This window comes from Biomphalaria glabrata, chromosome 8 (assembly GCF_947242115.1).
Source record: "Biomphalaria glabrata chromosome 8, xgBioGlab47.1, whole genome shotgun sequence".
In the NCBI taxonomy this organism is placed as follows: Eukaryota; Metazoa; Mollusca; class Gastropoda; family Planorbidae; genus Biomphalaria; species Biomphalaria glabrata.
Genome location: NC_074718.1, coordinates 6,369,489 through 6,396,759, shown reverse-complemented (window position 1 = coordinate 6,396,759; position 27,271 = coordinate 6,369,489). Strand labels below are relative to the sequence as shown.

The 27,271-nt window shown below is 34.1% G+C and overlaps 1 protein-coding gene across 2 annotated transcripts; it reads right to left on the bottom strand.

Moving 5' to 3' along the window:
- Window positions 1-759: 759 nt before the first annotated feature.
- LOC106072200 (E3 ubiquitin-protein ligase SH3RF3-like) lies at window positions 760-27,271 on the bottom strand. Of its 2 annotated transcripts, none has more exons than XM_056038696.1 (14): window positions 27,187-27,271; window positions 22,565-23,067; window positions 19,679-19,728; window positions 16,511-16,625; window positions 16,016-16,114; window positions 15,688-15,783; window positions 14,245-14,763; window positions 13,665-13,744; window positions 12,786-12,953; window positions 12,027-12,232; window positions 10,350-10,675; window positions 9,140-9,279; window positions 7,667-7,807; window positions 760-6,610 (listed from the first exon to the last, which is right to left on the bottom strand). In XM_056038696.1, exons 2-14 carry the CDS (start codon window positions 22,910-22,912, stop codon window positions 6,439-6,441), a joined length of 2,460 nt encoding a protein of 819 aa, XP_055894671.1. In that variant the 5' UTR covers window positions 22,913-23,067; window positions 27,187-27,271; the 3' UTR covers window positions 760-6,438. The 2 variants fall into 2 exon arrangements, with proteins under 2 accessions (XP_055894671.1, XP_055894670.1); XM_056038695.1 differs by lacking the exon at window positions 27,187-27,271 and adding an exon at window positions 25,301-25,389.

Below are 27,271 nucleotides of genomic sequence, written 5' to 3'. Positions count from 1 at the left end.
TTTTTTACAATTAATTAAAAAAAAAAATGTATTTGAACATAAGCTTTCATCAGTTATGTGGTTTAGCATGAAATATATATTTAAAAAATGAGCATGACCTATATAAATACATCTGAACAGGACCTAAAGTTAAATATGTCAATCAACCCACAGATTGGGAGATATTACTGGGGAAGAGTATATTGAGACTTAGAATGTTGAGTCAACTAAACTCAATCCATGTACACAAAGTGAACGAGACCCATGTACACTATTCCATAACACCTCTCTTTACATCTTTCAATCAAGCATGGTGATACCTTATGACTCATTTTCTAAAATAATATCAATTTAAAACAATGTTGCCAATGCCAATGGAAGCTGGCAATGCTGACGACCAACTAGTGCTGACTGAATATCTAGTACAGTACAACAACTACCATCTAGTACCCTGGATGATTCCCCATCTAGTACCCTGGCTGTGCTAGTACATACACAGTTAGTCACAGAAATGAGATTCAAAATTAAAAACTATGTTCTTAAAAATTCCATTATAAATTTGAAAAAAAAAAATTAAACAAATCGACAGTTCATGCTTGATTTAAAAAATAATTTAAAACAATGTTTTTATATCCTCCTCGTAAGTAAAAAAAAAATACTTTCAGTCACTGAAGTTCTAAAATACTTTCCTACACTTGTTAAAAGAGGAAGTTACTAACACCTTGAAAACAAGCATTTTAAACAGGTGTTCAGGTAGAACTATGCCTGTCTCCTCTCATGCCCCCCCCCCCCCCCCCCCACTTCTCCAATCATCCTGTTAAAACAAAAGAATGGTTGGGTAGTAGACTTGCTGGAAAGAATACATATTTTTTTGGGATGTAGAGAAACTTTCATTCAGCATAATTGCTGAAGTCTAATGCTACCTGAACATTCAATTTCACACCAAAAAAAGATGTTAAAGTCCAAACCCAATTACTAGAAACTTTCAAGTGTTCAAATGTTTTGTTTCTGAGAATGAATAACTTCACAATGGTGTTGTAAGATAAACAGACCAAGCTGATCAAGTCATATCAGTAGTACTAGGCTAATATTGATTACAAACTCATTCACATAGTAACATTTTTAAAAAATAAACATTTGTTCCACTAGCCATGAGAATGGGCATTATCCTTGTGGGGAAAAAAAGTGATTTGCATGAGAAGAAGATCTGTAGAAGAAGATCTGTATCAACTAGAACCAAATACTTTACAGTCAAGCAGCTTGATGAAGTAATAAATACAGAAATAGAGACTATTTATATATGTACAAACAGTGGTGGGAGACGCGCAAGGGGACAGAACTCAGGACGGAGGGGGAAGAGTAAGGGTGAAAGCTAAAAGATGGGAAGATGTTTATACAAAGTCCTGTGTGTAACACAAAAAATTAAGTTGAAGGTTGGCGTGCTTACAAAGCCAAGTCACACTGACTTTGCTGACCAATGGAATTCTGCACACTTTTAAGATTTCCTCTACTAAAAGCTTGGGATGTATAAACTATCTTGTTAGATGAAGTATCTGTACAAATGTTCTTTTGTTAAATAAGAAAAGAGCTCAAACTGGACCTAAATGATAACAAATTATTGTTGTTTTTTTCACACAAAATTGATCAAAACAGAAAGTATGAAATCATTGTTTCCAGTTATGCAAACATTTTAAAGAGAGTTTCAAATAAAAATAATAATCTAGTTTTAAAAAATAAAATGAACTGTGTCAGTGATTTTCTGCAAAAGCAGGTCGTTTAGATTTATTTAGTCCACTTATTGACAATCACTAGAACTGGTCCTTACAGAGCCCAAGGGAAGAAACACTGTACCAGCACAGAGTGAGGCTGAAGAGACAGTGTATATAGGTGGAAGGGGAGGGGAGGGATGAACATAAAACATCTTATCTTATCTTATATAATACTTCAAAAATTACTTAAAAAAAGAAGATGATTACGTCCCACGCGTCATGCATTCAGCCATGCATATTAACCAATGACTTAAATTCTGCCAAGTCACTGGTTTTCCTGGCTAGCTCAGGCAACCCATTCCATGCTCTAATAGCACATTTTTTAAATAGAGGGGTGACATTAGCTTCTTTCCAGTCCCTTGGTACTTGTTGGTTTAGAGACTATTTGAGAGTAAAATACTGGACCAGTAGCACATCATTTCCTTATGAGAAGTCACTCCTCTCATGCATAGCACTCACGCACACACACAACATGCGTACACTACTAGACAAACTCTCCAATCACAGCGCACTTCATAAACAATGTGTGTATACAGTTAACAAAGTTATAAGCATGTGAGAAATAAATAACAAAACAACTCAACAAGTGACTGACTTGTGAAAGGCTCTACAAAACAAAATTGCACTGGTCCTAATAGCAGTACATAACATGTTTGGGATATTCAGGGGAAAATGTGTGTCAATTGAACCAAACAAAACTGTGAACAATGTCTCATAAAACTAACATTTTAAAAGCAAAGAAATTTTAACATTACAAAAAAAAAAAATCTAAAAGTTTGCATAATTGATTTTTTTAAATTATTATTATTTTAATTATATTATTACTCAGTGGTCCACAATTAGGGCACAATTTTCAGAGGTATTTTGCGAGGGAAGAAAAGTTATTCTAGGTGGCCCATGATTCTCAAAGGATGGAGAACCTCTGATTTTCGTTACCAAGAAATAGTTGGATAAAGAGAAAAGGTATGTAGAAAAGTAGATGAACCAATAGAAGAGTTGTAAAGAATTGAGCAAATAGTAGGACCAAAAGTGTAATCTCTTATTTGACCAGACAGAGAATACAAAGTGTCCAAAGCTAATGGTAAAACAAAGTGAAAAGTTGTCCAATAGAGAAGTCTGTGATACTAGGTTCTAGTTGAACATTCTCAAATCAAACAGGGCTACAAACTTATTTAGAAATCCATAATGTACTTCAAAACAAAATTTACACTATTAGAAACCCTAGATATAACATATAAGAAACTCTTTTATGGAAGATGTGCAAAGGAGGGGGGGGGGGAAGGGGCATTCTCTGGAGGGGGGGACTTAAGACCAATAAAATTTTGATGGGCAAATTACTTTTGACAAATTAAATGTTAGCCGTGGTATTAAATTCAAATCCAGCTTACAGGCAGGGGTGTTGTGAAACAAGTCTTTTTGGCAGCTCTCCATTTTATTTCTGTCAGTTGTTTTATTGTGGTAATTTACATCAAATCAAAGGATTATGAAGTGAACAAAGAAATCCACTTGATATACATTACAATGCCCTGTGGTGCAAAGAAAGTGACAGCCTTGACATGCACGTGGACTTGGTTCAACTTCTCTCTTACAGAGGAATCCTCTTGGTGTGAAGCAAGCCTTTTTCACAATCTATAACTATCTATACTATATACAGCTCAATTAGACTGGAACATACCAAATGAAAGAAATACAAGTTAATTTTAAAAAATGTGTGGAAGAAGAGCAGCCAATCTATGTTGTCAAAATAACAAATGGCTTCTTATTTTAATGAGATAAAAAGGATTCTACTTTACAGTTTAGATCTTACACTTAGATATCAAGAATGTGGCATGGAAAAATAAACTTTAAGAGAAACTGAACTTCCTGTGACAGAGATGTTACAATATAAATTTATGGAAAGAAACTGAATTCAATCAGAGCTACTTGGTACATGAACAAATCAAGAAAACATTGACATTTGAACAAGAATCAAAGCAAGAGGAACTCAGGGAGTTGACTGTGATGAAATCAAATCAAGGAGTTAACTTAATAACACTCAGGACCGTGATGAAATCAAGTCACAGATTAGACTTCCAAAGAGGGGACTGTGATGAAATTATAAAGTGAAGTTAAACTCAAGGAACCAGATGTTTTAAATGGTTATAATCCTATTTGAAATTAATTTGGACGTTAGACACGCTGACCAATCAGCTAACATGGCAAATTCATAAATTGCTGCCATGGGGCATAACCCTTGTTCAGAAGAGCATTAAAAAAATAAAAAAATTTAAAACCAAAACTGCATAACCAAGTTTCAAGTGAAAGATAATAGAAAAAGATCGTAGACTAAGCAAAGTTTTCTGGACAGTAGGAAATGATCAGTAGATGTAAAAGCTAGGACTCAACATATACAATTGTTATAACTTTATCATTTTGAGACTAAACTGTTTATGAAACAAAGCTTTTTTTAGATCAAATAACTAATTATTTGAACATGAATAATATTAAATAAAGTTATTATTCAGACAAAAAAGAGTTATCAATATAAAACTCTACAGATAAATAGCTTTGTCTTTTATTTCACTAAACTAAATAGCATGATCCAGTGAGGACTAATTGGAGCCTCCTAAACTGAAGACTTACATTTGCTTACAACATATTGAGATGAAAATTATACACTGCACTATTCAGTGTCAAAAGAATCTTTGGTTGGCTGACCTAGGGAATTAGCACATGAGTAAAAGTGGACTCTATATTTATAACCCTGTCCAGGACCACACAAAACAAAGTCTTGCCCACACACATCCGTTTGAGCAAACAAAATAGTTTTGGTGCCATGAAGTTCAACATAAAAGAGGTTGAGCCGAGGAGAAATAAACATTTTTTTATTATAAAATAGGGTGACTCCATCAGTTCTAGGCCCCACAAAACTGAATGAGACTTTCAACTTTTAGATTCAAACCACTATGGATCCAGATAAACTGTCTCAAAAATATCTAAATTTTTGACCATATACTATCAAGTCTTATGCTCCTTTTCTGTTCTTCTCACGACTATCATGAAACAAAAACATTTGCATGGCCAAGACTTCTGAGAAATCACCCAATCTTATTGAAGACAACTGAACAACTTGATGGAAACATGATCCACTCAGCTAATTACCAAGAACCATAACAGGTAATATGAAAACAAATATAACATGATTTGACTGTGTTTACTTAAGTAGCAAATTCATGCAAAGAAAAACTCCTTACAATTTTTGTTTCTGCCACGTAAAACCATTCATTGTCTGGTGATCAAGTTAATAATCTACATGCAAATATTAGATCTAACAAATAAGTATATATATATATATATAAATATACATTTAGGTATCAAAACAATAATTTGGAAAATATTATCAACTACAAATTCATGGGTGAACTATACATCAACAATGCAAACAGTTTGATCTATACACATGTATTTATATAGAATGATAAAATATATGTTTGTTCAACTCATGAATGGATCAGAGATCCAGCAATGAAATATTGATCATTGGTAGAATCAGTCCAACTGTTCCCCTTATACCAGTGACAAAGTACACGAGTGGGTGGGTATTTTGATTCGGCAATATAAAAAAAAAAATAAAGGATTACACTAACAGATCACCTTATAGAAAATCCAATACATAAACCATCAAAAGAATGCAAGCTGGTGAACTAAACTGTGTGTGTGTGTGTCTGTTTTTATCTCAGTGTTAAGGGTGTGTGATTTAAGTGTAGCTTATAATATAGTATTTAGATGATCAAGTTTAGAATTAGAGAGGAAGACCCTAACCATGGAATTGAGATGAGGATGGATTCCAGGCGTCACATTCGAAAACTGGAAATGCAGAAGAGGATCACAGATGATTGGACCCCATGATGACGACCTGACCAATGTCAGGAAACGAGAGTTAAGACTCTATGACCAGATAAAAAGAGCCTCAAGGCTGACAAAGACTTTTCTGCAGGGAACAAAACCAGGAAAAAGAAGGAGGACAGTCAGGAGAAGCGGTGGGAGGACACCATTAAGAAATGAATGGGCCATCTATGACAGAGACTCCTGGCTAAAGACAAGAGAGGAATGGAGAGAGATGGGTGTCTGATCCTGTGTGGTGCTTCAACAGACCAATTAAGTTTAACCTCACCCCCCAACAACAACAGTAGAATAAAAACAAACAAACCAAATATAAAACTTTATGACTAGTGTTCATTGAAAAAAAAAATATGTTGAGTTTTTCCAGCTCTCCACATTCAGTATGGAGAAGTGTAGTTTATGAGGCAAAAAAATGAAGATTCCTTTTCTTAGTTTCTACCATCAAAGAAGTGGATGTTTACAAGGCTAATGATTAGCCACGAAACACTGAAATTCTACCTTGTACATATAAGTATGATTACCCTGATAAGAACTGTTCACATGGGTAACACGTCTATGAGCTATGCTTGTCACCAGCCTTACCATCTCACTACGGACTGAGATGGAGAACAAGTTGTAACAGCAGCGTAACTTGATAACTTGAGCAGTTCATGGGTGTTTACACAAGAAAGAACACATTCTTTCCTGGCTTCAGTAATACCTTGGCGGCAATAAACTCTATGCACTATTGAGTCAAAACGAGGCTGTAAGTTTCAGCTGAGGTAAATGAACAGATTGCCCATAAAGTTTGTCGGCCAGTGGCGCAGTTTCAGTCACATTTCTCCACAAAACTGGCAGGAAATAACCCAGTCTTGCCAGTACGCTCTTGGGTTCCCTTGTACCAGCCATCGTCACGCTTGCGATGAACGTGTATTATGTCCCCAACTTCCAGAGCCAGCTCGTGCTCAGTTTGGGGAGGATATTGATGCTTGCAGTAATACCTGAGAGATAAACAAAAGGCACTTCATTATATCCTTACTTAGCAAACAATGAATTTAAAAGAGTCAGATTACAATTTTTTTTTAATTTACTGTTTAAAACCAACAAGTATGTGATAGTTTAATTCACATTCATGTCTGAGATAGTTTAATTCACATTCATGTCTGAGATAGTTTAATTCACATTCATGTCTGAGATAGTTTAATTCACATTCATGTCTGAGATAGTTTAATTCACATTCATGTCTGAGATAGTTTAATTCACATTCATGTCTGAGATAGTTTAATTCACATTCATGTCTGAGATAGTTTAATTCACATTCATGTCTGAGATAGTTTAATTCACATTCATGTCTGAGATAGTTTAATTCACATTCATGTCTGAGATAGTTTAATTCACATTCATGTCTGAGATAGTTTAAACTGACAACTTGAGAGGGGCAGTTTGATATACAGAAAAGCAAAGTTTAATTTAGGGGCATGGTGGCTGAGCTGTAAAGCACTAGGTTTCAGAATCAAGGGGCCTTGAGTTTAAATTTCTGGTGAAGACCAGGATTTTTAGGGTGCCCCTGAGTCCATCCAATGTAATGGGCACCTGACACTAAACAGGGCAAGTAAAAGCAGTTGGTCATTATGCTAGCCATGGCACATTTCGGAAAGTCGGCACTGGATTGGAAGATCTGAAAAGGGACCTTTCTTTTACTTTACTGTAGTTAAACATATAAATGAATATGAGACATTTAATATACTAATATTTCTGAAATAATTTAATTTACAAATAAGTATGGAATAGTTTAAATTTATCTTTAAGCAAGGGCAAGTTTATTTAGCATATAGGTACAGTATATAAGCCCATTTATAGACACATTAACAAGTAAAATGAACACTTCTCATGAGCCTATGCCCTTTAGTAATATATGATCCTTTTGAATTTAGATCTGCAAAACAAAAAATACCAAGTAATTAATGTATTTTTTCCTGCTCTTGATAACAATGCCTCCATCTTATAAAATTTTTTTTACAATCCAAGTAACGTAGCTGATGTAAAATGAACATTACCTTTCTCTTGGGACAGGTTTAGGCCTAGGTTTCACTGGTACTGGTGGAGCAGTGGTGGAGTCAAATGAAGCTGCCTTCCTGTGAGCATCAGACCTACCGCTGGAGGAGGTGGCAACTGTTTCAACTGGGTAAGAGCCAGACCTGTGAATTTAAACCCAGAAGATTTACAGAGTGCTGGTTTAGGTTTTATTTTTATAATTGGAATTTTAGTTGGCACTTAGCCATGACATTGGTTGGAAAAAAGGTTACGGTCATTGTGCTAAAAAAAAAAAAAAAAAAAAAAGATTGTCACACATCATGTTACTCTTGTGTTCCCCTGCCAATCAAATCATTAAATACAATTAAACTCTCTGATCTAAACATTTCATATGTAAATTATAAGTGAGCCTGGTGTGAATGTATATTTTGGTTTTAAATACTTGTAATGTTTTGTTTAGTGTGATGCACAATTGTAAGACAAATTTCTTTATCGATAATAAGATTATTATTATGCTAGAAACAAACAAGTAGTCATTCTCTGGCACTGCCAGGGTTGAGTTTCGTTAAAGAGAAACAAAATTCATTGTAGTCCCTTTATCAGTTTCCACTGAGGAATTTTCTGGTGATGTGATATTATTATTATTATTACATACAAACTCATAACCCTAATCAATTTACATCATATACAATTATTGATTATGAGCATCTTTGAAACAATTTCTAGACATAATGATGATTGCATAGCATAACATGTATCATTATACAACATAAAAAAAAAAATTCATAATACTTTGCACCTATTTCAAGGAAGGTTAGTATACTTATGACATTAAACATTTGATAATGTGATCAGTTTAGAAAAAAAAAACAAAAAAACGTAGATTGTTGTAGAGGTGGTTCATGTATGTAAGATAAGATAAACGATAAGATAATTTTACTGATCCAAAGAAATGGAAATTTAGTTTGACTACTATAATAATAACAACAATACAGATGCAAATACAAACATATACACACACACACACAAAACACAACCACAGCTTGATGAATTGGGCTCCAATGTACTTCTTGCTGAAACATACTTCAATTCTAAAAAAAAGAAATTTCACTCTCAGAACACCAAAAGTAACTGCTTCACCTTCTGAGAGCACAAATGCACAATGATGGCGATGATGAAATATATGATTTTTCAACAATGTGGTGGTGGTGTTTTTTTATACACATAACAGATACCTAGATGTGGCTTTTCCCTAACAACATATGTTGTACTCTAAATAAGAACAAATAATGTACAACTATCATTTTATAATGAATTCTAATTCTAGTTATTATGTTTGTTAATTTTCATTTTGACTCTAAAATCTGTAGTAGGCAAGAACAAAGACAAGAACAGAATCTAACAATAGAGTCACTAAGGGATACATGCTAAATGTTAATAGATGCTACTAAAGAGAGATAAACACTGAAATGTTGAAATGTCAACTTTATATTTACCTCATATGATTAACACCATCAAAGCAGACTACTGCAAGGGGAGGAGCACTCTCTGTGACTGCTGGAGTCTGCTTAGATTTCTTGCTCTTACCAGATAACAGTTTCACCAAACCTTTCTTTTCTTTGTCTTTTTTATCCTTCTGGAGAAAGAAAGGGACAAACCTTAAAAAAATTTGCAACTGTTTCTAACCTTGACTCAAAAAAAACTGAACTTTTCTAAAAATATTATTTATATTTCTATTATTTTGTAAATCAAATAATAACAATAAGAAATGGGCACCACTTAGGTAGTTTAATTAATTATATCATGATAGAATGCCATGTTTAAGTACACTATTTATGTTGTATTGTGTGATTTTAGTTAGAATTTTTGTGTGTCGCATTCAGAATGAGAAGGTTAACTCTTTAACTGTGTGAAGGGTCTTTATTTGAGTGCTAGATGTAAAGATCTTTTGTTTTGATGTAAAGATGTCTTGAGGTTACTATAGGATTGTGTTGATCAAACAATGCTCTTCTAATATTATGATTTAGTGAAGATTTCTATTTCAAACATGTAATTAACACTCAAAAATATCTTTATGCCAAAGATTCAAATATAAGTGTTAACTCAAACAAAGAAGATCCTTCATCAATAAATACAAAACTTTAATTCTGGAACTAGGAATCACTTGAATAAAATACACAATTTACAATAAAATTATACAAGTTAACTATCTTCGTTCAAGCTCGTAATAAAACTAGTTATAATAACTATACTAGCTCTACAAATAAAAAAAACGACTCGACTCAATGAGATTCTTACTACAACTGCTTTCTTTGTTCCAAAACTTCTGCATCCCTAAATAAGCCATGCCTATTACATCATGACTTCATAGCTGCTTCCCTTTATGGTTGTTAGATTCAATCAATTCTGAGAACGCTGGCTAAATTTCTAAGAACACATGCCAGCAGCCGTTACTTGCTGCCATGGAGACGGCCGCAGAGGATTAAAATAGACCTAGCCAGTCTGCAACGTGACAAACTGATTTAATTGGGCAATGATGTTCTGTGAAGGTCGTGTTTAAGTTATATGTGCAAGGGAGGAGATGTTTATATTAGCTTTTTATGCGAAATTATAAAACCCTTTGTAAACAATTACAATACAATTATAATGAAGTAAAGTCAAAGACAAAGTGAGCTGTCCACAGAGCAATGTAACAAAACAAAGTACCTTCGCAGGAGCTGATGATGTTGGCTCTAAGCTGTTTGCTACCATGACAACATTGGGTGGGGTTATGTTGGCAGAGGCTGACATGGACTGCCACCCAGGGGACAGCCATAGGGCGTGATGGGGTGTTGACTGCAGGGAGGACTGGGGAGGGGCTGGTATAAGCGGACGAGACAAGCTCCCAAACAATGAGGATGATGATGATGATGTTGGTGAGGCTGGCCGAGGAGGTGAGAAGACATGCTTAGGGGAGGATGGGGCTGTAGGGCTGGAAAGTGACCTTGATGGATGTGGAGCTAATTGCGATGAGGGTGAGCGTGGCTTCTGACCTGTAAAAAAAAAAAACATCTTTTAATCAATACAAATACATTTTAACTAATTCTTTGCACATCAATGATATCCCTATGATTTAAAATTGCCATTTTGGACCTACTGACCATCCCATACTGAGTGTAAGCTAGTAGTAGGAATTGAGAAACAAGAAACACTCTTTAGGGCAAGATGTTATCTTGTTACCGTCACAGAGAAGATAAAAGTCACCCATCATAATATAGAATGAAAGCCCAATTTCTAATGTTAACCTTTTTATCCTTGAGTAATATTATTTATTAATTTTAATTTAAAAAAAAATGGACTTCACTGACCTAGGAGAATTAAGATTATACCTAACTAAATTAAAGCCAAAATTATTTATTATCAAAGCATCAGGCTCATCTCGCCCTCTTTTAAGCACGCATTTTTTATATTGTGATTTCATGTAATATATTGTTGTAACTCCGCTCCCGTGCCACACTTATGGTGCGCATCAGAGCACCATTCAACACAAGAAGAAGACATGTTTATACTAGGAAGAAGGACTGTTGTAGATCCGGCTGGGGTGATCTGCAAGTTATTAGAGTCTGGGCTGTCTTGGCTCAAGAGCCATCCATTGTGCTATCTGTGAATTGTATTGAGGACCTGGGGCGGCACTGGGAAGTGTGACAGTGGTCTGTATTGGTATTTAGTTAGAAAAGGACTGGTATCACTTGAGATAGGACACTCTGGGACTTGATAGCTGAAGTACATAGGACACTCTGGGACTTGATAGCTGAAGTCCATGCCTGTTTTTTTATACTAGCTGTAAATAAATACCTCGGCTATTATTACCTCCTGCCTTTTGTTGAGTGCTTGCCTTAGAGTTACAGCAATATATTTAATTTTGCTTCATTTTAATTAGAATTTTATCAATATATATATACAAATGTAACGTTTTATTACTTTTTCCCCTTTTAACGCACTACAGTTCATTATCAGTAAACAAAATTACATGTTCTTCTTCTTCTTTCTCATTTTTAAGTTGGAGTGTTCAGATGACCAATATATGAGATGAACAGCGCAGTGGTTTCCAAATCAGGGAGCTCTCCATATAGTTTTCTTTCTATTGGGGTGTTTTGGGGTCAGTGTCTTGTATGGGCATCTTGGTAAAGAGAGGAGTTTTGGAGGACATGGTCAGCATTCTCTGGTGACACTCCACATGGGCAGATGACATGTGATATTTGAAGTTAACAAATTAGCAAAAATGGAATGGGGTCTACCAAAGCACACAAAAATTGGCAAGAGGTCTAGGAGTCAAAAGGTTCAGAAACAAGTTGTCTGATAAAAAACTAAATGTCTGTTATAAAACAAAAAAGTTGTTCATACCTGAGGTCTGCATTTTGGCAACCCTAGGCAGAAGTGGAGGCGCCATGGAAGTAGTAGAAGGTGATTCATTGGACATGTTAGTACTTGGGGCAGTAGATCTTGGTTCACTGTGAGCTGTACTCGCAGGAGACACCATAGAATTCAGAGGAGCCTTGGCTCTTATGTTTAATACATTTGGACTCACTGGTTTGAAAGCACTAGAATGCCTAACAGACGGGGGAGGGGGAGATAAAAAAAAGTTTTATTACTGTAAAAACATAAAACAAAGCAAGCAGTATTAGAAAAAAATAATTAAAGACAAGTCCCAGTAACTGCATATTCATCTACTATTATTATGTTATACATAATAAAATCAAATGCACCATAGCCTTGAAACAATTTCTAAAAAAAGAAAACTTTCAGCTACTTGGTTTAGCAGAAGAGAAAAAAAAGATAAATTGTTAAGTAAGTTCAGCATTTGACTTTTGAACAAAGGGGTCACTAGTTCAAATCCTGGTGGAGACATTTTTGAAATTCAAGATGTCTTTGAGTCCACCCAATTAGTTTAATTAATAAGTGAAAGTAAAGGTTGTCTTTACATCATCTATCCCATGGGTTGCAAGGTGTGAAAGGGAACCTTTTTTTTTAACAGGCCAATTAAAAAATAAAAATGTTTCTTTAACAAAGACAAATCTATAATGGAGCCCAAGCCCGAATACACAGGAATATATAAAAAGAGATTTTTAGTGCAACAATTTAACACAACAAAAATGCACCTACCTAACCATACTAACATAGTTCCCAGGGAATACCCCAGCCTCCCCTGTTCGGAGACATGCCCCTTTAAACCAGCCGTCCTGGCATTTTTCTGAGACGCTGTAGTACTCTCCCTTGTGCAGATCTAATTCATCTTCTTTCTGAGGCTTGTAGTTGTACAGTGCTATATATCTGTGTCAGAAAACAAAACAATTGTTGAACTTGATGCTAATCAGGAATGTGAGAGAAAAAAAAAGTAATATTAGAAAATAACAAAAATTAATTCCAACTTGACGTTCAGATAAAATCTGATAAGATCCATTAGCCCAGCATGGAGATCAAACCCATGACATCCGCTAGATTAATGTAGCACTATCAGCTTTACTGCCAGTTTCAGGAATTTTTAGACTGCCACCCACCCTTTCCCATGATGAGAGTGTAATAATTGTGTAGAAGGAATTAAAAAGGGAATGGCAATCAGAAAATAGGACTTAACAATTCTGAAACATGGTTGAGCCTTAATAATACAAATAAATAATTTTATTTCTAGAAAATTTTATAATTACTGAAGAAAACATAGACAAAGCTCTTACCCTCTTTAGTTTTATAAAAATATCTTCACCATATTTCAATTGGCCAAAAAAAAATGACAAAGTACAAATACAATAAAGCTGAGTTTTGAGATTTAGATCCTTGAATGCACATACATAATTAGGCAAAATACTTTATCTCTAGCAGAATTTGATATGCATTTTGGTTTGCCTGCATCGTGGTTCTGAGTTCCAGCAATTAAATTAGTCATAATCATCCAATAATTTTTTTTGTAAACAGAAACAACCGAAACTTCAAAAAAAAAAAAAAAAATTAAACAAATTAGTCCACAAATAATAAGAAAACTCTTACACTGGGGTTGTTAAAGATCCAGATTGGGAGCTTGATGTAGAGTCAGGACAAACTTCTGATGCTGTGTTTGTTGATGATGTCTAGAGATCAACACAATAAAAGAACATAACATTGGTGTTTTGTAGTAATATGATAAATGAAATGTGGCCATTTTAGAAAGACTTTGCACTTAATCATTTAAACTAAAGACAGGTATTTAAAAAAATGTACAATGTTCCTTACAGGTCATGGTTTGATGTTTCCCAATGACTTTCTTTTAAAAGAAAAAAAATTAAACATTGCCTCAGATTATTAATGAGCACATTTTGAACACATGACTTCCATCCTGCCCTTCACATAATTCTCAATTTCAAGCATAAGTTCTACCTCTCTTTCTTTCTCTGGATAAACTTCTAGGCAAAGTTAAAGTATTCTTTTAGTTACTAATACAACAATTTACATCCATGGATGGCAACCTTTTTATTAACTTGGTGGCAATGACAATGACACATATGATTCTGTAATCAAAGGGTTTTTAAAAAACAAGAAATTTGTTTCTTTTCTAACATCATGAAGTAATATTAGTTTTTAGTTGACTTACATTTCTAGATGTAGATGAGCTCCCCTGTGGATCTCCAGAAGTTAACGGAGATAAAGGTGAAGAGGAGGCTGATGTTGCTGAGTCTGGAACTAAGCTGGTAGAACTATGACCATCTGGGAATACTACCTCGGTGGAATGTCTGTTATGAGAGTCACTGCTTGTTGTCACTGGAGATGAGTTGAGCAGGGGAGAGGAGCTGTGTGAATGGCGGTTATTGTTGAGCTGCACTGATTCTAAAGGAGGCGTTGCTCCGGACGACAATGGCACTGGAGACAAGGAGCCAGCGGTGACGGGCTGCGAGGATACTGTGGTGACTGTCTCTGAAGAGATAGGGGTAAAAGGTGATGAGCAGGACAGCTCCTCCGCAGCAGCAACAGGGGATCCAGGCAAAGGGGCGGTACCTGCCGACACACTGGCTGGAACACTTCTGTTGGCATTCACAGAAGAGGATGAGCTTTGTGGTAAAGATGGTGCAGGATTAGACTTGGTCTGCACAATTAATCGAGCAGCATCGTTCAGCTGTTTAACAAAGATAAAAATTATAATTACTAAAACATAAAGGAAATTAGACTACCCCCCCCCCCCAATGTTTTAAATCTTTCTCTCCTAATTAACAATGCTATCCTTGATATGCCCTCATTAAATTAATTTTTAGTTTTATAAACTATAATTTGTGTTAGATAAAAAGAGCATTCATGTTCCTATACTTCTATACCAAATGTAACAACATTTTCTGATTACAAACAAAAATGTTATCGAAGTTTAGTCATAAGAGGGTAGAATGTACAAAAGTAAAAGATGAACAATTCTCTCAGAATGGGGAAAAATAATTACAGAGATAAAGTGTTAAGAAAGAGATGGCAAATGCATGGCTATAGTTCAACAATGCGCTAACATTTGTTTTCACTTCATAAATATGCAAATAAAATATTTTCATACTTGCAACTACTAATTATCTTGATGATTAGAAATATATATATATATTATATTTTTTTATACTGAGGCAAGGAAAAACAATATTTGTCAGAAAAAGAAAAACAACAGTTGTGGCTCAATTTTTTACGGAGGAACTTAGAAATAAAAGTGAATGATTAGTGATTACAGTTCTAATAAGTGAACAATTTTATTACCAACTAGCCAGATATGACCCGCAGCCTGCGGATCTTAGTTTGGGCATTACTGATCTGGTGGATCAAATATAAAATACTGCAAAAATGGGTTTTACCTGATCTTTAATAGAGCTAAATTTAGCTTTTTTAAAAATTATTTTTAGCCTCCCGGTTGTGGGAGGGACATTGAACATACACTATGGTATCCAATATAATCTAAAGAACCTTTAAGCCAGCTTTTAATTATTACATAACAACATACAAGGAAAAGTGCAATCTATGAAATTTTTTATTTTTTTTTTAGGTCTAAAAATTTTTTTTATCAAAAACTCACTTCAACAAAAGTGATGGGAAATATTCCAATTCTGTCTCCTTTGCGGCCTTCTAGCCAGTTCTCATCCACTCTTCGTATCACGGTTAATACTTCATCCTAAAGTGAAATTCAAACACAATTCATTAATACACAACAATTTCATACAATGCCTAGGATACATTTAAAAGTTATGACATCTCAACAATTTAAATAATACTTCCAACTTTTTGATCAAACATCAATGGAAGTAACAATTATAATTACTTACATTAGAAAAAAAAAGTATCAATTTTTAATAATGATCTTTGCAAATAAGCATCGAGTCAGAAATAATAATTGCTATGATCACCTTTTTAAAGGACAGACAATCTTTTTCAGCTTCATCCTTAAGGTGGAAATCATAGAGAGCCCGACACTGTGGGATTTGATGAGGTAGTGGAACTAATATCTGTATCAAGAAGAACAAACAGAAATGAAAATACATCAGTGGCAATGATAACCTCAGTCTACTTCTGAGGATAATTTCTTGTTATACATGCGAAATGTGAACAAATACCCCATGCGGTTGATGAGTTTTGAATAAATTAATGATATTTTGCACAATTTAGGCCATGCTGTGCCCACAATCCCACAAGGGTTTTTTCCCCTTTATATCTCAATAGTTAAATGTTTTACAGCTAAGTTATTAAAAATATGGTTCATTCATATCTCAAATAGTAAAAATTGATAAAATTCTGTTGTAAATATTATATATTCACAATTACTTTGATTGTACTTGTACCTGTATGTTGTTGAAATATTGTTATAGAAAAGCTTTATAATCTTTTAAATGATACAAGCTTACCTGAACAAAGTTAGCAGGGAAATAACCTAGTCGCCCAGAGAGCTCTCCCTGGTACCAATTTTCATCTATTTGTCTTCGCAGTATAATAATGTCTCCCTTATCAAAGGGCAGATCACTGAAACACAAGATTATAATACTAAATGAACATGTGCGCTTTAATACTAAACATAAAGAATGTCTTGATTAAAAACAAAAATACTTTCAAGAAATATTAAAGGGAAACTCCTATATGGTTTTAAAGTTTGTTTATATGATACATATTTTAATTTACAGATAATAATTAATTAACTATTCATTTTATTTTTTTAAAATAATAACCCAGTAATTGTTGTTTTTCTGATGTAATTATTCTGCAAATATAAAAACAGTCCAGATAACTACAAGTTTTTATTGATGTCAGAGCCAATGATTACAATTTACAAGACTAATCAACTAAGTGTTGCGAATCTAAAGCAATTACCAGACCTAGAAAAATGTAATCATCATTTTTTTTGTTTTTTTAATTAGTACTAGAATTGTCATCAATGTCATCATGAAATTAAACAGGGAATGATCAAATTTAGAACTAGACATGCGAAAAGCTACAAATCATGTGTGTGTGAAATCTTTCTTTCACTTTTAATTATTGAATAGAGCTGTTAGGCCAGTATTGTTTCACATGACACATCACATCAGTTTGTAGGCTTAGATTTAGTAGCTATGTATTTAAATTTCTAGGTCAATAAAATGACATGATAGTAGATCTAGTTTTAAAAGTCTAGAAAATCTAGCTTAAGAGTCTAGATACCCAGATATAGGTCTAAGAATTTAAAATAAAAAAAGAGTGTGAGACTAGATCAAAGACTATCATAGACTATGGACAAGACCTAGTAGTCACTGTAAGAATGATGTGGTGTGATTAGTTAGAACCACTATCAGTATTGTTGATGGGAGTGACATATGAGCCTGCTAAAAACAAAATCTCACATAATCAGACGTTTTATATATATATATGAAAATGTGATGTCAAATTTATTAAATAAAAAAAAATGTTTAAGCATCTAAATAACAAGGTTACAAAGGCAGTTTGTGTGGGGAAAAAATCAAATATCAGAATGAAATTCTATCAAAGAATGGAATAAGAAGGTTGACAGATCTTGCGTGGTGACCGAACGGTCAAGCAGACCAAGGGATATAGGTGAAAGTTAATCATTAATAATGATTATCTAATTGATCTTTTTTTTTTGTAAGGATCAATCTCTTATTCCAAGCATCAAGAAAAAATAACATTTCATTAAAAAAAATTCCTTTAGTTTAATGTTTTATGGCCATTGTTTTGGGGAGATTTTATGTGGTAGTATGACAGAACTTACATTACTTAGCAATACAATTGTAAAAAAAATAAAATTTTTGACAACAAATCCGTGTTTGTTACTATTAATGGTGAATATTTGTAAAAATGGTGTATTTTTATGAAAAATTTGCTTGCATAGTTGATTTAAAAAATTACCAATTTTCACTTTCAGAAAAGAAAAAAGTAGCAGTTGCATCAGAACTTTGAAAGGTCTAAAACAGTGATTCCCAAAGTGGTCTATATAGACCCCCAGGGGGTCTACGAAAGTGAAAAAGTAAATTGGGGGTCTATGAGGTGTCCATGGGGGTCTATGACTTTAATTTTCACACCCCATTAATGTAACTATTTCAAACACTAATAAATGATTTGTACCTTAATTATAAATATTTATACCTCTGTTATAAATATTTATACCTTTATTCAAAAGTAAAATAGTTGTATTTAATGTCAATACTAATCTAAATAGTTAATTTTGTCTACATGTAACTAATGTTTAACAAAAAAGAAATCTTGATTTTACAGCGTTGATTATTTATTTCCTTGTCAAATAAGCTGTTGTCTAAGAGCCTTTTTATAACCATATGAAACCATATACACTGAAGCGTTATTTGAGACGATGCCACCCTGATAAAAAGATAAAAGTGAAAAAAAAATCGAATACTGAAAGATAAAGTTCAAAATAGACCCATAAAATCTTTCTTCAACATCATATAGAAAAGATGGTGGTTTGTGAGCGTCTTAGAAGATCTCTTTACCTAAAGCCAAATACGGAAAAAACATTATAGATATAACATTGATTTTACCAGCCCTTGAGTTTTAAAAACTGTTTTACACAAACCTTCATCAGATGTTATGAAACGAATTTCTTTGAGTAACACTAAAGTTCAAGGGCACATCGGTGGGATGAGCAGTAAAGCTGCAAACTGCAAACTGGTCTTCAGCTGCATATTTTTCCCCAGGGCTGACCCAGGAAACCTTTCTCATGTTTGGGTGTATAGCTGCGGCTATGTGGGCTGCAAGCCAAGGCTAAGAGTCCCTCCTGCCCGAAGCTTACTGGTTTAGGCGCCAGTAACTCACCTTTGCCCCCTACTCCTGTTAGTGAAAACAGTTCCGCAGGCCCAATATTTGAGGCACACGTGAAAGATCAAGAAATACATGAGAAACTCTTTGCGAAAACTTTTATGAAACAATATCTGTAGAAACGGATGATGAACATGCAAAAAAAAAAAAAAAAAAAAAAAAAAAAAACATTTCCAATGTGTATGGTGATTTCAGCAATACATATTAATTGTTATTTTAATTGGTTTAAATTTGAATTCTATCTGTCAAAAAGATCTCTCTAACTTATGATGTAGCTTTACATTATTTTTCAACTCTTTGACTCACTGCACTTAGAAATTAGTTTTAAAAATTTGTTTATGAATGTGCAAAAATACAATATAAGTTAAGCAGGGGGTCTACCGAAAAACAGAAAACATGGCAAGGGGTCTACGAGACAAAAAAGTTTGGGAACCACTGGTCTAAAATATCATGATGTCACATTTTCAATATCTTTTCTAGTTTACAAAATCAAAGCGGGACAGACCACACCAAACTAATAGCATCTATTTCCCTAAAAAAAAAGGTATTTGTTTACCATTACAACTTCTTACGCAGAATTTCATGTTGATTGCATAAATTTGAATAACCATTGCAGTTTCCTTTTAATAGTTCTAACTTGAAGGCAGATTATTAATACCACCATCTGTCTCTGTTTTAAATTTAAATGTGTTAGCTCTTTCAATGACTAAATATTATTTCAATATCATTACAAAACTATAAATATGTTAACTTACTCTTTTTCCAAAGAATCATATCTGTACAAGGCCTCTGCACAAGGGGTCCCCTAAAAATAATAATAATTTATAGCTATTATATATAAATCATACATTATACAGACAGTATACCAAGAATCAGTATTATATATATCTTAAGAGATTCAAGGATCATTTTTAAAATCTATAGTGATCCTGGTTATGGATTATCAATAAAACTTGTGATGTCGGTACACTGCTAAATATTTATTAAATATTATAAAAAGGAGTTAAATCTATTTTCTGGCTGCAGTACATTAAGAAGTCTGGGATATCTGTGTATAGATTTATGTTTATCAGTTTTCTTAAATTCAAATCTCACAGACCTGTAATAATGAAAGGAGTTATAAAAATAAATAAGCTATTCACACCACATGAATACAATCCCTGTGCTACTCATTTGACTTCATACTAAGACTTCTTGACTTTTGAACTATGGAAATGTATTCAACTTATGATTGATTGATTTACCCCCAAATCAGTGATAACATATCAAAGCTTTCCTAGCTTGCAATATATATAATGATACTGCTACTAATAATAAAACTCAATCAATACTTTTGTTTTTCACTTGCAACTAGTTTCATCAACAACATCTGTGTCCACATCTAATTAAATACTGAGCTGCACAAAGTTTGCCAGAAAAAAAAAATTGATGTAGTAACTAGCATTACAAACTACAAAACTGAGAAGGGTCAAGTATGAATTAAAATGTGCAGACTAGGAATTTATGATCTATATAGATAGAGATTTAATGTTAGAAGTTATTTTTGATGAGCACCTAGAGCATCTCTGCCCTGATGACCTCTAACTACATGTCTACACACAATCACATCTCTGCCCTGATGACCTCTAACTACACGTCTACACACAATCACATCTCTGCCCTGATGACCTCTAACTACACGTCTACACACAATCACATCTCTGCCCTGATGACCTCTAACTACACGTCTACACACAATCACATCTCTGCCCTGATGACCTCTAACTACACGTCTACACACAATCACATCTCTGCCCTGATGACCTCTAACTACACGTCTACACACAATCACATCTCTGCCCTGATGACCTCTAACTACACGTCTACACACAATCACATCTCTGCCCTGATGACCTCTAACTACACGTCTACACACAATCACATCTCTGCCCTGATGACCTCTAACTACACGTCTACACACAATCACATCTCTGCCCTGATGACCTCTAACTACACGTCTACACACAATCACATCTCTGCCCTGATGACCTCTAACTACACGTCTACACACAATCACATCTCTGCCCTGATGACCTCTAACTACACGTCTACACACAATCACATCTCTGCCCTGATGACCTCTAACTACTCGTCTACACACAATCACATCTCTGCCCTGATGACCTCTAACTACACGTCTACACACAATCACATCTCTGCCCTGATGACCTCTAACTACACGTCTACACACAATCACATCTCTGCCCTGATGACCTCTAACTACACGTCTACACACAATCACATCTCTGCCCTGATGACCTCTAACTACACGTCTACACACAATCACATCTCTGCCCTGATGACCTCTAACTACACGTCTACACACAATCACATCTCTGCCCTGATGACCTCTAACTACACGTCTACACACAATCACATCTCTGCCCTGATGACCTCTAACTACACGTCTACACACAATCACATCTCTGCCCTGATGACCTCTAACTACACGTCTACACACAATCACATCTCTGCCCTGATGACCTCTAACTACACGTCTACACACAATCACATCTCTGCCCTGATGACCTCTAACTACACGTCTACACACAATCACATCTCTGCCCTGATGACCTCTAACTACACGTCTACACACAATCACATCTCTGCCCTGATGACCTCTAACTACACGTCTACACACAATCACATCTCTGCCCTGATGACCTCTAACTACACGTCTACACACAATCACATATCTGCCCTGATGACCTCTAACTACACGTCTACACACAATCACATCTCTGCCCTGATGACCTCTAACTACACGTCTACACACAATCACATCTCTGCCCTGATGACCTCTAACTACTCGTCTACACACAATCACATCTCTGCCCTGATGACCTCTAACTACATGTCTACACACAATCACATCTCTGCCCTGATGACCTCTAACTACACGTCTACACACAATCACATCTCTGCCCTGATGACCTCTAACTACATGTCTACACACAATCACATCTCTGCCCTGATGACCTCTAACTACACGTCTACACACAACCACAAAAAACAAAAATAGAGGGTACTGAGAGGTCTAATGAAGACTACCTAAACAATAAATATTAAGTGTCACAGAACAGAAGCGTGCAAGGCCATACTGAATAACAAATGATTGATTCTTCCATTGGTTGAATATTTACATCGCAAAGTCCTAGCGGTGTGTTGTTGATTGGATTATAAATAACATCTATCAAAGGAGTGGTTGGAAATTCCAGGCTCGTGGTTATTTAAAGAGATGCATCTGTAGTTTGAGGGGATGTCAGCAACAATGTACATTTATGAAGTGTGTATTTATAATACTGTAGTGATTCCAAGTTCTAGAATAAATGTTTTTGTATTTATTTTAAAAGAATTTTCCGTTTTGAGTTTATACTTTAAAGCATCACAATATTGTTTTGAGTGTCCTGAAATTGTTTGAAAAGAGAGAACTATAAAAAATTAAAACATCAGATTTATAAGCATTGTTTGAACAATCTCATCATAACGCCAACCAAGACATCATAGTCATTAAAATATCAAGTAAACATATTGTGACATCAAAAAAGCCAAATGCATCGTCTCATTAAGAATAAAAAGATTTTATTAAAGGTTAGACTTACTAGCTTTGATAGGTGAGCAGCTGTTTCATGTCGTCTGTCATGCCGAGTGGTCACAGTTTTAGATGGACTGAGGCCAACATGACCATGCCGGCTACCAGGATACCTATGCCCTTTAGTTTTGAGACCTTCTAGAATGCGGACAACGAGGATATTAGTTGGCAGCTCTGCCACACGAACCGTCACTAGAGCACGACATTCTGGGCAGCGCAGTTCCTTCTGTGTGAGAACAATTTCATCCAAACACTGCCTACAGAATGTGTGCTGGCATGGAAGAACTTTACAGTTTTGGTCAAAACGCTCTAAACAGACAGAACACTCTAACAGCTCATTGATTTGTTTTTCATCCATTTATATTAGACCCAAAAGTGTGATACCATTCAATGCATTCCATTATTATCTTTTCATTAAAAATGAAAACAAATCAAAACATCCATTTTAGTGGCGTATTCGTACAATATGCGAGAAGAAAACTATTAGATATCTGGAAACTGCGAGACCAATTGCTGCAAAAGAGAAAATGAACAAAAATAAATTTTTAAAAAATAATAATTATACCATAGAATATTTTTAAGTTCACACTAAACATACATGTGTACAAACTATAGGAGTTTATATTAACAGTCTGAAGTTAAACACTATGCAGCATTAAAAAAAAAAATCTTTTTGTACCCAACGATGCCAATTGTCCAAATTGTCATTTACTTTGATCATGCAAGAACAGTATTCCTGACATGTTCACTACACTGCGACTAGCATACAATTTAAAATGGGATCCTAATTATCATGAAAATATCTGCGATATCAGTTTTTTTCTTTCAGAACACGTGCATTATTCAGGGTATTCCTACCCAAAAGAAACACATTTTTGTTAGAAATCAGCATTATCACCACTTGAACTGCAATTTAGGGATGCAAGCATCTTTGATATTGATGCAATAAGATGTAAAACATATCAAAATGCCTCTAAGAAAAAAAAAAACATTTTTTTTTACAGATATGAAAGACAAGCAATTTTAGAACTCAAATGAGATAATTTTTATTCCACCCCAGAAAATAGTTCTATGATGCTTTGTCACATGCCCAATGCTTAAAAAGTATTTAAAGCCCATCAAAGGTTTTTATAAATTTTCTTGTAAAAAGAGTCCCATGGATGGACTATTGTGATTGACACTTGCCTAACATTTTATTTAAGATCTTTTCTATTTAATATTATTTATAAAGATGGATATTACTGTTATAGTGTTCATATCCTTTACTAACACCCTGAACATGCAATAGTCCTTAATGATAGCGATGGAATAGCTTCTAAAGTAATTATTAATGACATAAAGTACATTTCTGCATCTAATCTATATAGATTTATATTATGATACATATCTATATAGATTCTATATCTAAATTTTTCTAGATATATAATTCATTTTTTCTAGATCTAGAATCTGTATATCTACTTTTTTTGCCATTGATGCAAGTGTTCAGTTTTGAATTCATTAAATTAATATAAAATCAAACTTTACTTTACATTCTTCAAGACAAAATCGTAATTAGAAATATTATTGGGATTAAGAAATCTATGATTTGTTCAATGAATAAACACGACCTTGATCGAGATAGGCCTCTCTGGAATATAATATAATTTATGAATGAAAAAAAGAAGTGCAGGCTGCTAATTTGAAGCCAGAGATCATGCCTACTGCAGGTGATCACGCCACGTGAGCTCGCTGCGAGGAGAGTGACGTATACACTAAGCGTGTGTAGTGTCACAACCTATTAAACAGGCAGTAGGGGAGAAGAGGGAAAGAGTCATATATATGAAAAAATTATAAGGATCTGGATGGAGGGGGGGGGGGGAATAAAGTGCAACAAAACGAACATCCAAAATTAAGAAAACAAGAACAGGTTCTATATGGATAGAATTTTAAAATTAATCTATTATTATGTATCTATAGAATTATTTCTGTCTGTTTCTACTAATAGATTAAGGCAGATAAATAAATAAACCTAATGTCATGATTAATGTCAACTAAAAAATTTTAAAAACTAAAAAAAACTATTGAATATTAGTATTGTTGTCAGTATTGCTGATAATGAATAAATAATGATCATTGAATGAATGATTGATAGATCTATGTCAAACTAAAAAAATAATTTAAACTAATAGACTTATTACTTAAGATAGATTAGATCCAGCAGAATTCTAGATCTAATTCTGCTAGACTCAAGTAACTAGATTACTAGTAGATCTAGATAGATCTAAATTTACCATGATTCGTGATTAGAAAATCATTTTTAAAATGTACTGTAATTGTAATGATTTACAGTAATGATACTTCAGTTTCAGAGACTGAAGTCTGAGTCAACTGAGACTGAGACGTCTGTCTGACTCTGAGACGAGAGATCGGAGAGTAGTCAGAGTCAGAACTAGAATTTATAGATCTAGTAGAACCTATCTCTTATTCTCTAGTCACTCTAACTCTAGACGTCTAGACTCTAGTAAGTAAGTCTACTAGTCTAGTGAAACTTACTTAGACTCGAACTCTAACTCTAAGACGACTAAGAGTAAGACTAAGACAGTCACTAGAGTTAGTGAGAGTAATCAGAGTAGTATACAATACACCGTGCGTTAGTCAGTCTAGTACATTCTAAAAAATAATGTAGATCTATATGTATATCTATTAGTGTAAAAGTATATCTAAATTATACTTAGATATAGATATAAAATAGTATTTATAGTACCGAATGGCAAATATCATTATTGTGAGTAATAAGAGCTATTATGGGAGTACAAAAATAAAGTTGAACGCCATATTGGCCAAATTTTTTTCCATTCGTCATTTTAAAATGTATCATTAATCTTAGCTAGTTTATGGCTTAAATGAAATCTAGATAATAGTAATTCTATGTATATATAGATCTAGATGTGTTTGAATTTGTTATAAATTATTTTAAAAAATTATTTAAATCTAATCTTAATGTCAATTTTAAAAGAACATTGTTGTAAAATGTAAATTTCTTTTTTGGTTATGTTTTTTAAAATCTAAACTGGCATAAAAAGTGTTATCATAGTGTTTCTATTTAATTTAAAATTTGGGATCATCTGGTTTCACATAGTAACTCTGGATCATCTTATAATCTTATCTTATATATTACAGATTTTCATTTTACTTCAGAAAAGAAGATAATTAAGTCCTACGCGTCATGCATCTGGTCAATGACTTAAATTCTGCCAAGTCACTGATTTTCCTGGCTGGCTCAAGCAACCCATTCAATGCTCCAAATGCACTAGGGAAGAAGGAGCATTTGTAAAAAAAAATCCTATCATATGGAACGAGGAATGGGAATGATCCCAAATGAGTGGCCTGTGCATTACCTATGGTCTCCGTACAGCTGATCTATTCAAAGGAACGATACAGCATTTTTCTATGTCGACATCCTGATGTAATTGAAATTTATAATTAATAATAGGCCTAGTTAATCGTTTCGTAGTCTATGTTATTGAAGATAATATTTCATTAGGAAACAAACTATTAAGATGGTTCTTGATCAAAAGAATATATAGAAAACAAAATATAATGTCAATTTATTACTGTATGATTTTACTTCAATAGTTCAAGCAGGAATTAAAAAAACAATGTGTAGGCCTAGTTGGTAACAAAGTTCTATAAGCCAAATCTATTAAACCAATATAACTATATAACGTCATTTGCTAGCAAACATCTGTGCTGACAAGGATACCCAGAATTTTAGACGTAAAGTTAGGTATATAAATGATGGCAATTTTAAAGACGAGTTTCTCTTTTGCAATGGATACGTCACTGCAAGGATCAAATGTAACGTGCCTTGATTTGTTTGAACGAAAAAATCATATCCTTCTAAATAAAACTTCAGATTGGCAAACAATATTAGACGAAAACTTGCAGTCAATCTTATTGGCTCTCTATGAGGACAATGGCATTGAACTTGACAGATCAAATTATAATGTCTGTGATAGTGAAAGATAATTTGCGAATGGTTGAGGACAAAATATCCTACTTTCTAAATCTACTTAAAATCACGTCTGCACTTGCCAGAAGTCCATTCAAAGTCAAAAGTTTAAAATTTTAGGAGACATCACAAAAGAGTAACACCTTTAGTAAAAACACTAAATTTAGAAAGCCTTCAGGATAGAAGACTTAAAAGTAAAGTAGCAATTATACATAAAACACTAAACCATAATCTTCAAATAAAAAAAAAATTAATAAAATACGCAGAAAGACACAAAGATAAAGGCATGCATATCGTTCCATATGCTAGGACAAATTTGTACTAAAGCTCCTTCTTCCCTAGCGCTATTAGAGCATGGAATGGGTTGCCTGAGCTAGCCAGGAAAACCGGTGACTTGGCGGAGTTTAGGTCATTGGTTATATGCATGACTAAATGCATGACGCGTATGACGTAATCATCTTCTTTTTTGAAGTAACGCCTGTATCATATAAGATAAGATAAGAGTATTTTAAACTCAATGAAAATTCATTCCGGACAGAAGATTCAACCGAAAATGTAATCATAGAAAAAAATGCAAAAAAATTGTTTGGTTCACCAACAACTTGTTAACCGACTTTTGACTGACAAAAAATGTTCACCTGGGGAATCGGTCTTCGTCGTGTATTGATAACTCATGCTCTTGTGCGACTTTAACTCCGCATTGGTCTGGCTGATGATGCATCA

Coding starts and splice junctions, on each gene's coding strand:
- LOC106072200 (XM_056038696.1), bottom strand. CDS start 22,912: ATGGATGAAAAACAAATCAATGAGCTGTTAGAGTGTTCTGTCTGTTTA. Junction 13,745..14,244: donor GCTCATCTACATCTAGAAAT/GTAAGTCAACTA, acceptor GTTGATCTCTAG/ACATCATCAACAAACACAGC. Junction 12,954..13,664: donor GGATCTTTAACAACCCCAGT/GTAAGAGTTTTC, acceptor TTTCTGACACAG/ATATATAGCACTGTACAACT.